General features: G+C 41.6%; 3 protein-coding genes across 4 annotated transcripts; all 3 read left to right on the plus strand.

The window, feature by feature from the left end:
* Nucleotides 1–898: 898 nt before the first annotated feature.
* LOC129594222 (serine beta-lactamase-like protein LACTB, mitochondrial) lies at nucleotides 899–3,937 on the plus strand. Its single transcript, XM_055490844.1, has 4 exons — nucleotides 899–1,948; nucleotides 2,506–2,758; nucleotides 2,878–3,043; nucleotides 3,188–3,937. The coding sequence occupies exons 1-4, from the start codon at nucleotides 1,232–1,234 to the stop codon at nucleotides 3,696–3,698; spliced, it is 1,647 nt and encodes a 548-aa protein (XP_055346819.1). The 5' UTR covers nucleotides 899–1,231; the 3' UTR covers nucleotides 3,699–3,937.
* Nucleotides 3,938–4,159: 222 nt separating this feature from the next.
* On the plus strand, nucleotides 4,160–9,661 carry LOC129594208 (glucose-6-phosphate exchanger SLC37A2-like). Of its 2 annotated transcripts, XM_055490824.1 has the most exons (4): nucleotides 4,160–5,355; nucleotides 5,433–5,498; nucleotides 7,391–8,996; nucleotides 9,272–9,661. In XM_055490824.1, exons 2-4 carry the CDS (start codon nucleotides 5,453–5,455, stop codon nucleotides 9,399–9,401), a joined length of 1,782 nt encoding a protein of 593 aa, XP_055346799.1. In that variant the 5' UTR covers nucleotides 4,160–5,355; nucleotides 5,433–5,452; the 3' UTR covers nucleotides 9,402–9,661. The 2 variants fall into 2 exon arrangements, with proteins under 2 accessions (XP_055346799.1, XP_055346808.1); XM_055490833.1 differs by lacking the exons at nucleotides 4,160–5,355; nucleotides 5,433–5,498 and adding an exon at nucleotides 6,398–6,695.
* A 438-nt stretch (nucleotides 9,662–10,099) lies between these two features.
* LOC129598160 (N(6)-adenine-specific methyltransferase METTL4-like) lies at nucleotides 10,100–11,992 on the plus strand. Its single transcript, XM_055495930.1, has 2 exons — nucleotides 10,100–10,687; nucleotides 10,872–11,992. The coding sequence occupies exons 1-2, from the start codon at nucleotides 10,418–10,420 to the stop codon at nucleotides 11,775–11,777; spliced, it is 1,176 nt and encodes a 391-aa protein (XP_055351905.1). The 5' UTR covers nucleotides 10,100–10,417; the 3' UTR covers nucleotides 11,778–11,992.
* The last annotated feature ends 228 nt before the right edge of the window (nucleotides 11,993–12,220 follow it).

Here is a 12,220-nt window from a genome sequence, read left to right on the forward strand (position 1 = left end):
GTATTTACTTATCCGCATATATTTTCGTTCTTGCTTGTGTACTAGAAGTGTAGAACACGAATCCTACCCCGATGGCATTAAGTATGTCCCAGAAAGTTTACCGTTCAGCCGTGCTAGAGAAGCCATGCGTGTTGCAATTGAATTTCTTTTAAGAAAGTTTTTGTTATCCCAGGTCATAAGTAGTGCTGTAGACTTTTAATCAGCAGAGAAATTCTGGAGGCAATTAGATGTTGATTTTAGACTACGTGTGCGTAAGTCTGGTGTCTCCGGGTCAATTGATGAATTTTCTATTTTCGTGTTACGAATAAAAGGGGACTCCCCGAAGCGGTTATCCGCGAATGCGATGAAAAGATTTGAATATCAAACATCAAAACAGCGCCTAGTATAAAAAAGCCGTTTACAATAATGTAGGTTTTTTTTGTAATAATCAAGTAGATAAAACTAAAGCGAGAAAAGGCTAAACAAAAAGTTACAACAACGACAAACGGTAACTGTCGGTATGTTTTAAAAAAACCACGAATAATACTGTTGTACTAGTACGAGTACTAGTACAATTCAGACAGCGGATAATTATTTTACAGTCAAATCATGCTCATTTATGGCGTTGCAAATCGCACGGCTGTGTAAAGAAACTGACACGGCAGACCAAAATGAATTGAAAATGCCAATCGAGCACGGGGCGGAATTTGAATTTTCGTATCCTTTAGAATTTTGCCACGAGCGGCACTTTGTCATCGCACGCGGTCTATTGATACAAAATGAAACACAATTATTTTAAAATTTGAAGGTCTTTTAGAAAGCACAACAAAGCACTTGTCTGCCATACGGGTGGGGCAGCGACAAACGCTGAATGAAACCAGCTGATTCTGACTTCAGTTCGTTCTCTGTTTTGGCTGTTTGTACACTAGTACTATTTCGTGATTGAAAAACGGCGCTAATAAAAAATGAACTGTAAAAATATGATATGAACATACTGTATGTAATTAATGGTGCAGTGTAAAAACAACTATGCACTTGTACGAGTTTTTATAACTATTACAGCAACTGCCATGGTGCAGAGACGAAGAATCCATAATTACAGTATGGTGTTCCAGACGTTCATGATTGCATCTTTTCATTCTCTTGCTAAGTTTTGCAGTTTCGGTGCATCAGTCCATCAGCAAACTTGCATTTGCTGCTAATCCTGTTGTTGTTGGTGAGGTAAATTTTGTATTTGGAGACTTATTCCAGAATGTCTTCTTTTGCCACAAAATCCCTAACAACTGCAGCTACTGCATTCGCAGCTTATTCCTTGGTGAGTCGAATGCAAAAGAAGAAGATTCTGAATGCAGACACCGCGTTCGTCAGGAACTACGATGTCAGCGATTTCGCCGTCGCGCGACTCCATTTGGTGAATAATTTCTGGCTTCCCGATCCGCATTCACCGCCAATGGTCGCTGCTCCGGCTCCGCCACCTCCTTTTCCGCACTTACTGGGTCCGAACGTTATGAATAACAATTTGGATACCAATGTCAGTCTTGTGGATGCGACGCCCGTTACAGATTACAGTGAAGATGAAATGGATTGGGTCGGCATTGGACCATCTGCTGTTGGCGCCGTGGGATCCGTATTATTCCATCATGGTTACAACAGAAAGCTGTCCCTGCAGGAAGCCGTGCGTCGATCGCGCGGATTATTGCAGCGGCATAGGGAAGAGATTGGCGATCCTGGAATGGTTGTAGGGGTTAGTATTGACGGGCGCGTCGTGTGGACGGAGGGACTGGGATATGCTGATTTCGAGAATCGAGTGCCGTGCCATGCGCAAACTGTCATGCGGATTGCCAGCATAGGCAAGGCCGTATCTATGACTATTATTGCAAAATTGTGGGAAGAAGGGAAGCTGGATTTAGATAAACCGATCCAGGAATATGTGCCTGATTTTCCTTTCAAAGAGTTTAATGGAAAACCGGTAAGTAATGATTTTGATTATTATTATTGTTATTATTACATATTATCATCACTCTACAGTAACCAACTCTTTTCAATGGAGATGTCTTACGAGGCTTTAGGAAAATGTTTTGAATTAAAAACTGGTCCATTTAGCATACATATTGCTTTGAAATTCCGGCGCTGGATTTGCAAAAAAAACAACTTTAGTGGTAATTGAAAACTGTCAAAAATTACTGCTGTAGAAGTACTGAGGAAATGCTAGACGGAATATTTTTCCTGAGGCGTGAGGAATGTGTCATTCATTTATTTATACGTACTATATTATTATATCTTTATTCTTCCTGTACATACGTTTACTGTAATTGGCGATATGCCGAAATTTTGATGCCTTTGCGATAAAGTGCTATCTTGGTAAAATTACGCAAGTTTTGGTATCATCACTAATTTGCCAATGATTTTTGGACGAGCACATATGAGTAACATTCTAAATTGATTGCCTCATAATTTATAGGATTCCATTAATTAAGTACGCTTAGGGACACGTCTTATAAATTGTAATGTGGTTTTAACTTTTAGGTCACCATTACCTGTCGACAACTGGTTTCACATCTCGGCGGCATACGGCATTATTCGAAGATCAAAAAGCCTGATGCAACAACAGACGACACGGCTTCGTTATTGAAAAACGAAAAGGATATTCCAGTGAAACAGCCTGTACTTGCTAGATACAACGAATTTGAAGAAAAGGAATACTACATTAAAGAGCACTATAAGACCATAAACGAGTCCTTGAACATTTTTAAAGATGACCCTTTATTAAACGAACCGGGTAAGTTAAGACATTCCACTGTTCTACAAAAAATAGACATTTCATTTCTTAATTAACAATGCGATTACAGAATGCGGATAAGACGTAGCATTAAAATGTATCTTATCGTTTTGTATTAGGTGAGGAGTACCTGTATACAACTCACGGTTGGACATTATTGTGTGCCGTGATAGAAGCGGTTACTAAACGGAAGATAACGGATTGCCTGAAGGATCTCTTCCGGGATCTGGACATGCAGAATACATATTTGGATGAGCACGAACCAATTGTCTATTATCGATCTCGGTACGTCTGCTTATGTTATGTAATTTTTTATACAACCCTATGCCAATAGGGTTATTGTTTTTTTCTTTGGAGTTAAGTAAAAGATATGCATGCGCAATATTCGGTTTGTCATTTGGTTATTTTGATCTGAACATATTGATGTAGAAACTATCGGAGAGACAAAAGTGGCCGATTGCAGAACGCTCCATACGTCGACAACTCTTACAAATGGGCTGGTGGAGGCTTACTCTCCACTGTGACAGATCTTCTGAAATTTGCTCATGTTTTGATTTATTCTTTCCAATGGAAGGAAGGTCTTCCGGTGGGATATCTGAAACCAGCGACTCTGCAGAATATGTGGACGCTGGTTGATAAAACGAAAAAGAACCAATATGCTGAAGGTGGTTACGGAATGGGGTGGTGTGTAGTACCGGAAAAGCGATTCGGTGCATGGTGCTTCCGCCAGCCACACGTGGCCTACCACACCGGCGGAGCTATTGGAGCCAGTTCGGTACTGACAATTATCCCACGAGAAAGGAAGGATGAGGAAGGTCATGAAGCACCGCCGCGTGGAATAGCCGTAACCCTTATCGCTAACCTGGAACGAGCGGCATTGTATAGGAAATCCGTCGAGGTTGCTCAATTATTTGACCAAGTCGATGTATCTTCGCTATGATTCAAGCGGCTTTAGTGTCTTAAAGATTTTAAAAGAATATTTCTTAATTCATGCACAGTTGAGCAAAGGATTTAATAATTGACATGTACAATGCTTTTTTAGTTTTAATTCATCAGAAAGCGTGCAAATGCAGTTTCCTGTACAGCAGTATTCTCGCCTAAAAGGATGCGCAGCTGTAATGATCTTTCTGTTGTATTAAAGATGACACTTCGTAGTTTATTTAACTCCAGAATGAAGAAATAAACTACTTGGTCAAAGGATATCATGTTTAATCACTTTATGTTGCCGGACATTAACTGATTTTTTATAGAAGCACCAAGTACGTCATTACTTTCGTCGCATTGCTTACATGTTGAATGATAAAATCTTAAATTTGGGCTACAGTTTCCGGCTTTCAGAATTTCCACCTCCTGTATAGATATTTTGTGATACTGGATAGTGCAGGCAGCATGTATGTAAAATTTTCCTTTTTCGGTTTTTATGTCTGACAAATCTGATTGTCCGAGGTGAAGGCTGTGTAAGCACTTTATTTTTAAGAACACGTGTGCTTCTGTAATTTTCCTGCTGAAAATCGCATGCGTCAGTATTGCGACGGATGATGTATGTATGTGATAAACTGATAATTAGATCGTGTGATGCATATTTTTCCACGCCGACGAATAATTTTACCGAAAAAATAGACATGTTTGGATTGCATGACCCGAATATGCTGACTAGGTAGTTTGCTGGCACGCGGTATTCACGCCAAATGACAATGAATAATTGAGAAATTTCCCTTTTGGCGCCGAAAGTGTCGCATGCGTCCTTTACGGCAACAAAGCTTTCAAGCGCTCCCGCTTCTTTCGCCCCATTATTCCGGGAAAGTGGGAAATGCAAAAGGAGCGGGTCTAATCCGAACGATATGGTCATAAGCGTCACTCTGTCGTGGCAGTTTTGTTCTATCTCAGTAATAACCAATAACAACTGATTTCAACGATTCGCCGGTTGCTCTACTTGCCTGAAGGGCAGTTTCGAGGGAAGTGAACTGCTTTTGGCCTGCTTACTTGTTCATGAGGCATGGCCAGCGAGACAGAAACTACAGAATAGCGTATAGTGATAGAATTGTCCGAAACCGGTATTGACAGACTTTTCTCGTTTCTGTCCAGTTACTTCTGAAGGTTGATCTTGATCCATCCCGGCAGTTGCAACAGCACCACCTCGTGGTTCGCGAATCGCGATATACACATACAGTTTGTCGAGATTCAAGTCTATACTGCGGTACTTATTATAACACACAGGCCGCCGAAATTTCAGTTCTAACGGTCGGAAAGTTTCTGGAAAATCACCAGATTTAGAAATTATCCCAGTTTGGCTGTGGTGTATAATGCGGGAGAATGTCGGTTATGGAGAGCAAGCCGGATTATTTTCTGAATCCTCGCGAACTTGATTATGTGGATTTGCTGTGCGCGAGGCAGTCCGTGGATTCAGCCCCATTTTTTCCAGTATTTATCCTCAGATGACAGTAGATTTTTCTAATTCTTCTGAGATTTTTATACTTACTTATTGAAGAGACATTATATATCTGTGTTGTTGGTGATTTTCCCCGGCTGAGTGGACAACGTGTTATCAAGTCGAGTGGTTTATTATATAAACCTATTGGAGTTCATATAATTTCAAGGTATAAATTTTAGTACCAAAAACCGGTGATTTTCGGCATTAGCATATAACGGCTCGTAGTGTTCAACTTCATTGCAGGAAATTTTTCGGTTCGGGAGATGGCTGTGGGCGCGCAACAGTATGTCGCAGTCCCGTTCGATGATGGTGAGTGCAGTGCGGCGTTGGGTTCTTAGTACAGATAGATACAGTTCTAAAAACTTATTTTTTCTAAGGAACCTTTGATCTCTCACCGTGTGCGATTAGGAATGCAGTTTCCCTTTTTGTGCAATGCGCTGTGCCTAGTGTTCAGTACTTATTACAGACTTTTTACAGTGCCCGCTAGCAAAAAACGATAGATTGCTGTCACGACTCACTGCTAACAACGCTTCCGGCGCCGGGTTTGTTATATGTAGACTGCAGTGCGGTGGTTCCCGTACGGCGTTTTGTGGAATAGTACAGCAGTGGAATTTTGACCGTTGGCGTAATGATTTGTGCACATACTTCGTAAAGTTCAGAATAAAGTTTGTTTTACTGGACCATGGTCAGAGGATTTTTGCAGTTTATGGATTGTAATGTTCGCACACATGTAGCCCAGTAAAACCGTCAGATACTCAGTGCATTATGATATCAGATTTGACATCTCTCTCTTTTCTTTTAGGATGGTAACTAATAAAACTTCTAGAAGAGTTATAAATTTAAGATTTTTACAATGGTTTATAAAGAACTGTGGTTATCCGGTAGAGGGAAGCTTGTCTGGCTGATTTTAGAATTTTCTTCCGATAAAGTTGTATAAATGTGCAATGCGCTTGAATTGAACTATAAATGCCAAAATTACTGTGCTGTGAGTAAAGTTTTAAATTGAACCACCTAATTTAAAATTTGCAAATCTATATTAGTTATTAGTTATTTCCACAGAAATGAACTTTGCACTCTGTTGAGTTTGCTACATTATATTGTACGCATCGTTCAGATCTTACGATTGGACTTCGCCATTTCAGTGAGCTATGTATGTATTACGATAATGTATCGATGCCCCACATTCTTGCGAAAAATTGTATCCACGCTCTGTGTTCAATTTATAATGTGACTGGCAATTTAAAAAGCAAAAGTTTACTTAGATTTTAATTCAGCAGTTGTGATTCCAACTCGAAATACTGCGTTTGCAGTTTTTCAGCAAAAGTATTATTGCAGTTATGCAGTCTGGCTTGGCGATAGCTAAAGGTTAGCACGAGAGTGCGCTAACTTTGTTTCACAAAACACGGATACATTGCAGATGGAGATCGAAAACAAGGAGTTTACGTTGACGCTGAAAGGTTGTCGACGTAGTAAACAGGCTTTTTCATCCATATTGCTGGAAATATTGTAAGTAATTCCTGTTCATTCCCACATTTTAAAAAAAAACCGATCCTTTTAAAAGACCGATCAGAGAGCCTTACGTAGTGACTTTAAAATGGTTTTAACGGATGACCTATAGCTAAGTATGTTCATCAGTAAATAATATCTTAGTTACCCGTGGCCGTGTGTACATGTCACATTCTTTTCTTTTTTCGACATGACGCCGATGTAATACGGTACCTGCTTTAGTGTACAGATACTCTGAACTCGACAACACGTTTCGGAAAACAAATACTTGACATAAACTGTAGCCAACTTTTTTGGAGGATACGGTTATGTTATTGCAGTGGTCCCGCGGAAAAAGCATGGTTGACAATAAGTGCTTATACTCGAAATTAGCTTTAGTTTTTTCGCTGATGGAACAAATTTGTTTGAGCTGGGATGATGGATGGTTTACACTGTCCGCCAATACCGGCCATGGTCGCGAAGAACAATGCGTTGTTTGTAATGTTCCTTGTACCTACCAAGCCGCTTACAGTAAACACGGAAAATCTCCGTCGCACTTCAGCGAACACTAGCACAGTAATTCCTGACATAACTGAAGCTCTAAAGAGAGCTCACTCTTGAACTTGAGATAGTTAAATGCACAGTTAGCATATGACGCAGTAGAATTTAACTATATTTTCTTCGACACTCTGTGGTTATTCGCTTGTCGTTGACAGGAGCGCGACCTGTTCTGAACAGTCCTCCAGTATTTGCATCCAGTCCAAGAATGACACCGTTACCAGAGAATCCCGCCGCTATTCCCTACGGCGTGCGCTTTATTCGCCGTTTTATTCCGCTGCCGGCGTGCTGTAGCCGTTTGGCCATATACCGCGCGAGTATCCTTACTCTCACATACATATTTTATGTATCCTATCATTTGGCACGTCGCCCCATGGGGGTAGTCAAGAATGTTCTGAAACAGAGTTGTGCCAACATGACTCCGCCGCCGGATCTCACGGAATGCGAACTGCGGAATGGGACATGGTGTGCATGGGAGCCATTTGACAAAGACAGCCAAAAACTGTTCTCCGCTCTCGATTTTACCTATCGGTTTTCCTATGCTGTGGGCATGATATTTGCCGGTCATATTGCCGAACGTACTGACCTGCGGATATTCATAACATGGGGCATGATTTTGTCGGGCGCGTGGGCTATCATCAACGGAATGGCGTATTTCTGGAAGATCCATTTTTTCTCGTTTTTCCTAATGGCGCAGTTATTTGGAGGAATATTTCAAGGAACAGGTTGGCCCAGTGTCGTACCGTTGATGGGTAACTGGTTTGGAAAACACCGGTTAGGTTTCATCTTCGGCGTGTGGAATTCCCATACATCCGTCGGGAATATTCTGGGCGCAGTCATCGCCGGCGTTTGGGTGAACCATGAATGGGGCTACTCGTTCATTGTGCCGGGATTGATAATTGCTGCATGTGGTGTCATTGCTTATCTTTTTGTGGTGGTCAAGCCGGAAGATGTCGGCTTACCTGAACCAGATCATACCGAAGATTCGCTTAATACGACAACCATTAGCGAGATATCAGACATTTCTCTGAACGATCACGGAAAATTAGAGAAGGCTGCTGTAACTTTGGACGTTGTTATGGAACCACCGCACGAAAAGAAGCCCATCACTATGATGCACGCCATTAAAATTCCGGGCGTTATTGAGTTTTCTCTGTGTTTATTCTTTTCGAAAGCCGTTTACTATACCTTCTTCTTTTGGCTCCCCGTGTACATCAAAGAGACATCCAACGGTGCCGTTGACAACCACGCAGCAGCCGATCTGTCGGCGGTGTTCGATGCCGGTGGGATCATCGGCGGAATATTAGCGGGTGCTTTGTCCGATGCCACCGGCGGCAGTGCGACGGTCAGTGGAGCGATGTTCATTTTAGCGATTCCGTCCCTGTACCTGATGATCTTGTACGTTAGCCAAGGATTAACCATACTGATCGTGCTGCTGGTTATTACCGGTTTGTTTGTCAACGGACCGTACGCGCTGATAACCACTGCCGTGTCCACGGATTTGGGTACGCGACCCAGTCTGACTAAGAACACTAAAGCGTTAGCCACGGTGGCGGGAGTTATTGACGGAATGGGATCATTGGGATCTGCGTTCGGGCCGTTGGTAGCCGGGTTACTGTCCACCTATGGATGGCAGGCGGTATTCTACTTCCTTATTATTGCTCAAGTAGTGGCTTTGTTGTGCTTGACCCGTCTGATTTATCGGGAAATTGTGCACTGGTGTAGTAAAGGAAAAGCGGTGCGGAAAGACTCAATAACATCAATGTGAGTATACGTAATTTTGGTTGCCAACATTAATATTTTCTCCTCTCTGCCTACGTGCAGTTTATGTATAAGTATAGAAATTCAAAGTGGTAATGCGGCTTCTGTTCTGAGAACTAGTGGTTGTTCAAAAGAGTTGGAAGAGTTATTTTTATTTGTTCCAGCTGGCAGCTATTGGATATTTTAGTTTCTAGTGTAAATGACATTTGTTTGTACAAGTCTGGAATAAAACCAAGTTTATGTACTTTTTTGTTAACCACGTTATCTGCATTTTGCAGCAATGGAATAGCCAACGACCATTACCTGCCGCCAAATCTATCCGCCGCCGACGATCCCAAAGAAGCAAAACGCTTGCAAGAAAGTGCAAATGGATTTGTGGTTAATATAAGAAGGAATTCTATCGGTTAAGAATTTGTCCTTAAAGGTTGCTCGATTGTTTATGTTTTCTTCTTTTGCCTTGATTTTCTGCTGTAATTGTTATGATTAGCGACGGATTTTAAAATAATTCCATGCTTGGTGCGCTAAAAATGTTCTTTGTTGTACGCTACGCGTACGTATGGTTATTTTAGCAAATACTATGCGTTATACGAGTACGATTTAAAATTTTTTATTGTATCTGTACGAGTACTGTATAATTATTACTACAATTATTACACTGTAACCCATGAGCCATCATTCATTTACGTATACAGTAATTGGAAGATACGGATACATACGATATAGGGGGGATCCATAAATTACGTACGCAGCGAACCAGGGAGGGACGGGTCCGAAAAACGTGACAAACTGTGACGGCCCCGGCGAACCCAGGGGGGAGGGGGTGGTCAGCTCCATGTATTACGACTGAGCGAACCAGGGGGGAGGGGTCAAGCAGACGTGACGGACCGCTACGAAGGGGGAGGGAGGGGTGAAAAAACCGTGGTTTTCTGCGTACGTAATTTATGGATGCCCCCATACTGTATGTACTTGATTAAGCAAACAAACAACGCAGAACTCTTAATAATCATTGTTTTGACTGATATTATTCGTGACTTCATTATCGCTTTTTTACCAACACTTCAGAAAATGATAATAGTTCCATAAATAGATTGTAAATTAGGGCATAACTATCCGTTTTTCGCCGGTTTCTGCTTGAGTTACTTTTCCTGCTTCCGCGGTTTTCCGGGTGGCTTCCGGTCAGAATGTTCACATGGCATTTCTGACTCTGATGGTAGCAGCAAAAATATGTTTTTGCAGATACGATGGGTTTCGCAAACTGGCATCCGTTGGCGGTTATCCTGTCGCTTAATATCATTTAGCTTTAAATCATTCAGTCTAGAATTTTTGTTCGCGTTATCTCGGGATTATGAAGCTATAATTAATTTTACTGTACTTATTTTTCAATCTGTTCGTTTTCCAGTTGAAAAATCTGAGTTACAAGAGACATGTCCGTCATCTTTATTAGCGAATGCTGCTCGCTATCAGTATGTGATCAGAAATCATTCACAAACAATCAGTTACACCACTGCAGCTTCGCACTCCAGTCGACTGGAACAATTGGAGAGGGTTCTGACGGGAGCGTTGCGGAACCTGCTTTCCAGAAAATTCACTTGCGAAATTCTTTATTCGAGATTAAAGTGCCATTTCTTATGGACTCGGAATTTAGTAAATACCAGCGAGAGTGTGTTGCTGTAAATGACTGCAAGCCGTCGAGCGTGAGTACGATCAGACAAATTGTCCGTTATTGAAAGGTTTCCGGTTTATGGTGCTTAGATTAGGAGAAGTGCTGCAGCTGTACCGTGTACGGTATCAATGTTTTTATTTTGTGCTGTTGAGAGTACATTTTGTTTGTTCACTGCTCGACTGAAGTTCATAATTTCGCAGTTGTATCTATTGTAGAACAATCCGGAGAAAAGGAAGCGCAAACGAGAAACGAACGATAATTACTTCAATCTGGACAAGCAAAACCGATTCCTGTCTTTGATTCAACAAACTCAGTTCCATTGGAATAGCCTTTCGAAGGATGTTCCTGTCTGTGATAACAATGTTGCTGCAAGGAAAATCGCGAAGGATTTTGCGGATATTAACGTTAATCTCCCCTATAGAGAAATGTTTGAAAATTCCATGGATGTTGCCGTTCTTCGCGAACACTATGGCGATCAGTATATCATCCCCGCAAAATCCCGCTACTGCTGTTCTTTGCTTTCCGACATCGATTGCCTTTTAACTGGCACAAAGTATGATCTTGTTGTTATTGATCCACCATGGAATAACAAATCTGCGAAGCGCCTGCGCACCTATGATTATGTGGATGAAAGAGAGTTCGCGAAGATTCCCGTCGCACGCTTAGCGAAACCCGGCTGTTTAATTTGTTTATGGGTTACGAATAACGAACGCTTGAAGTCGTTTGCGGAATATGAGCTCTTTCCCTCGTGGGGCGTGAAGAAAATCGCAGAATGGATGTGGATGAAAGTTACGATGTCGGGAGAGCCGGTGTTCGCTCTGAACTCTCCCCACAAGAAACCGTATGAAGTGTTGTTGATTGGACGAATCATCAGCGAAAACTCTGGAATTGAACAACAGCACTCAACAATTCCCGTAGAAAAAATTGTTGTGAGTGTTCCCAGTGCCGTGCATTCTCATAAGCCGTGCCTCAATGATCTCATGCGCCCATTTCTTCCACCGGAAGCGAATTGTTTGGAATTGTTTGCTAGGAGCTTGTGCGCTAATTGGACTAGCTGGGGGCTGGAAGTGTTGAAGTTTCAGCATTCATCGCTGTACGAATTCGGCTGTGATCAACAGTAACTTAATGCCAGACTAGCAGATTACGACTTGATCACTTGGCATTGTTGGAGTTTGTTGTTTTGTAAATTATTACTCACAATTAATAGATCTAGCATTTATACACTGTGATACCAGTTTTGTAACAGGATTTACTCACTTTCTTTTCATCGCCTCGCATATCGGTCGAGGTACATTCGGTATGACCCTCTGAATGTGTATAAAATAACTTCGGTGGAGTTTCTCAAATTTTTCTTCTTCAAACAAGGAGCAAGGCTGGATATTGCCTACAGGTTTTTTTGTTACGCTTTACAGCTATAAGCAGCTTTGTAAAACCTGCTGTTGAGTCAGATATGGCTGCTGCTGTTTATTACTAGTCGAAAATGTTTTGTTTGGGTTTGAGCTGTTATTTTTCTGCACGATGGAGGGTTTAAAATACGATCTGATAGAAGCCACCTACGTAGCCA

Source organism: Paramacrobiotus metropolitanus, unplaced genomic scaffold (assembly GCF_019649055.1).
Source record: "Paramacrobiotus metropolitanus isolate TYO unplaced genomic scaffold, Prichtersi_v1.0 Parri_scaffold0000003, whole genome shotgun sequence".
Taxonomy (NCBI): domain Eukaryota; kingdom Metazoa; phylum Tardigrada; class Eutardigrada; order Parachela; family Macrobiotidae; genus Paramacrobiotus; species Paramacrobiotus metropolitanus.

Coding starts and splice junctions, on each gene's coding strand:
- LOC129598160 (XM_055495930.1), top strand. CDS start 10,418: ATGTCCGTCATCTTTATTAGCGAATGCTGCTCGCTATCAGTATGTGAT. Junction 10,688..10,871: donor ATGACTGCAAGCCGTCGAGC/GTGAGTACGATC, acceptor TATCTATTGTAG/AACAATCCGGAGAAAAGGAA.
- LOC129594208 (XM_055490824.1), top strand. CDS start 5,453: ATGGCTGTGGGCGCGCAACAGTATGTCGCAGTCCCGTTCGATGATG. Junction 5,499..7,390: donor CGCAGTCCCGTTCGATGATG/GTGAGTGCAGTG, acceptor TGTCGTTGACAG/GAGCGCGACCTGTTCTGAAC. Junction 8,997..9,271: donor AAAGACTCAATAACATCAAT/GTGAGTATACGT, acceptor TGCATTTTGCAG/CAATGGAATAGCCAACGACC.
- LOC129594222 (XM_055490844.1), top strand. CDS start 1,232: ATGTCTTCTTTTGCCACAAAATCCCTAACAACTGCAGCTACTGCATTC. Junction 2,759..2,877: donor CCCTTTATTAAACGAACCGG/GTAAGTTAAGAC, acceptor GTTTTGTATTAG/GTGAGGAGTACCTGTATACA. Junction 3,044..3,187: donor ATTGTCTATTATCGATCTCG/GTACGTCTGCTT, acceptor ATATTGATGTAG/AAACTATCGGAGAGACAAAA.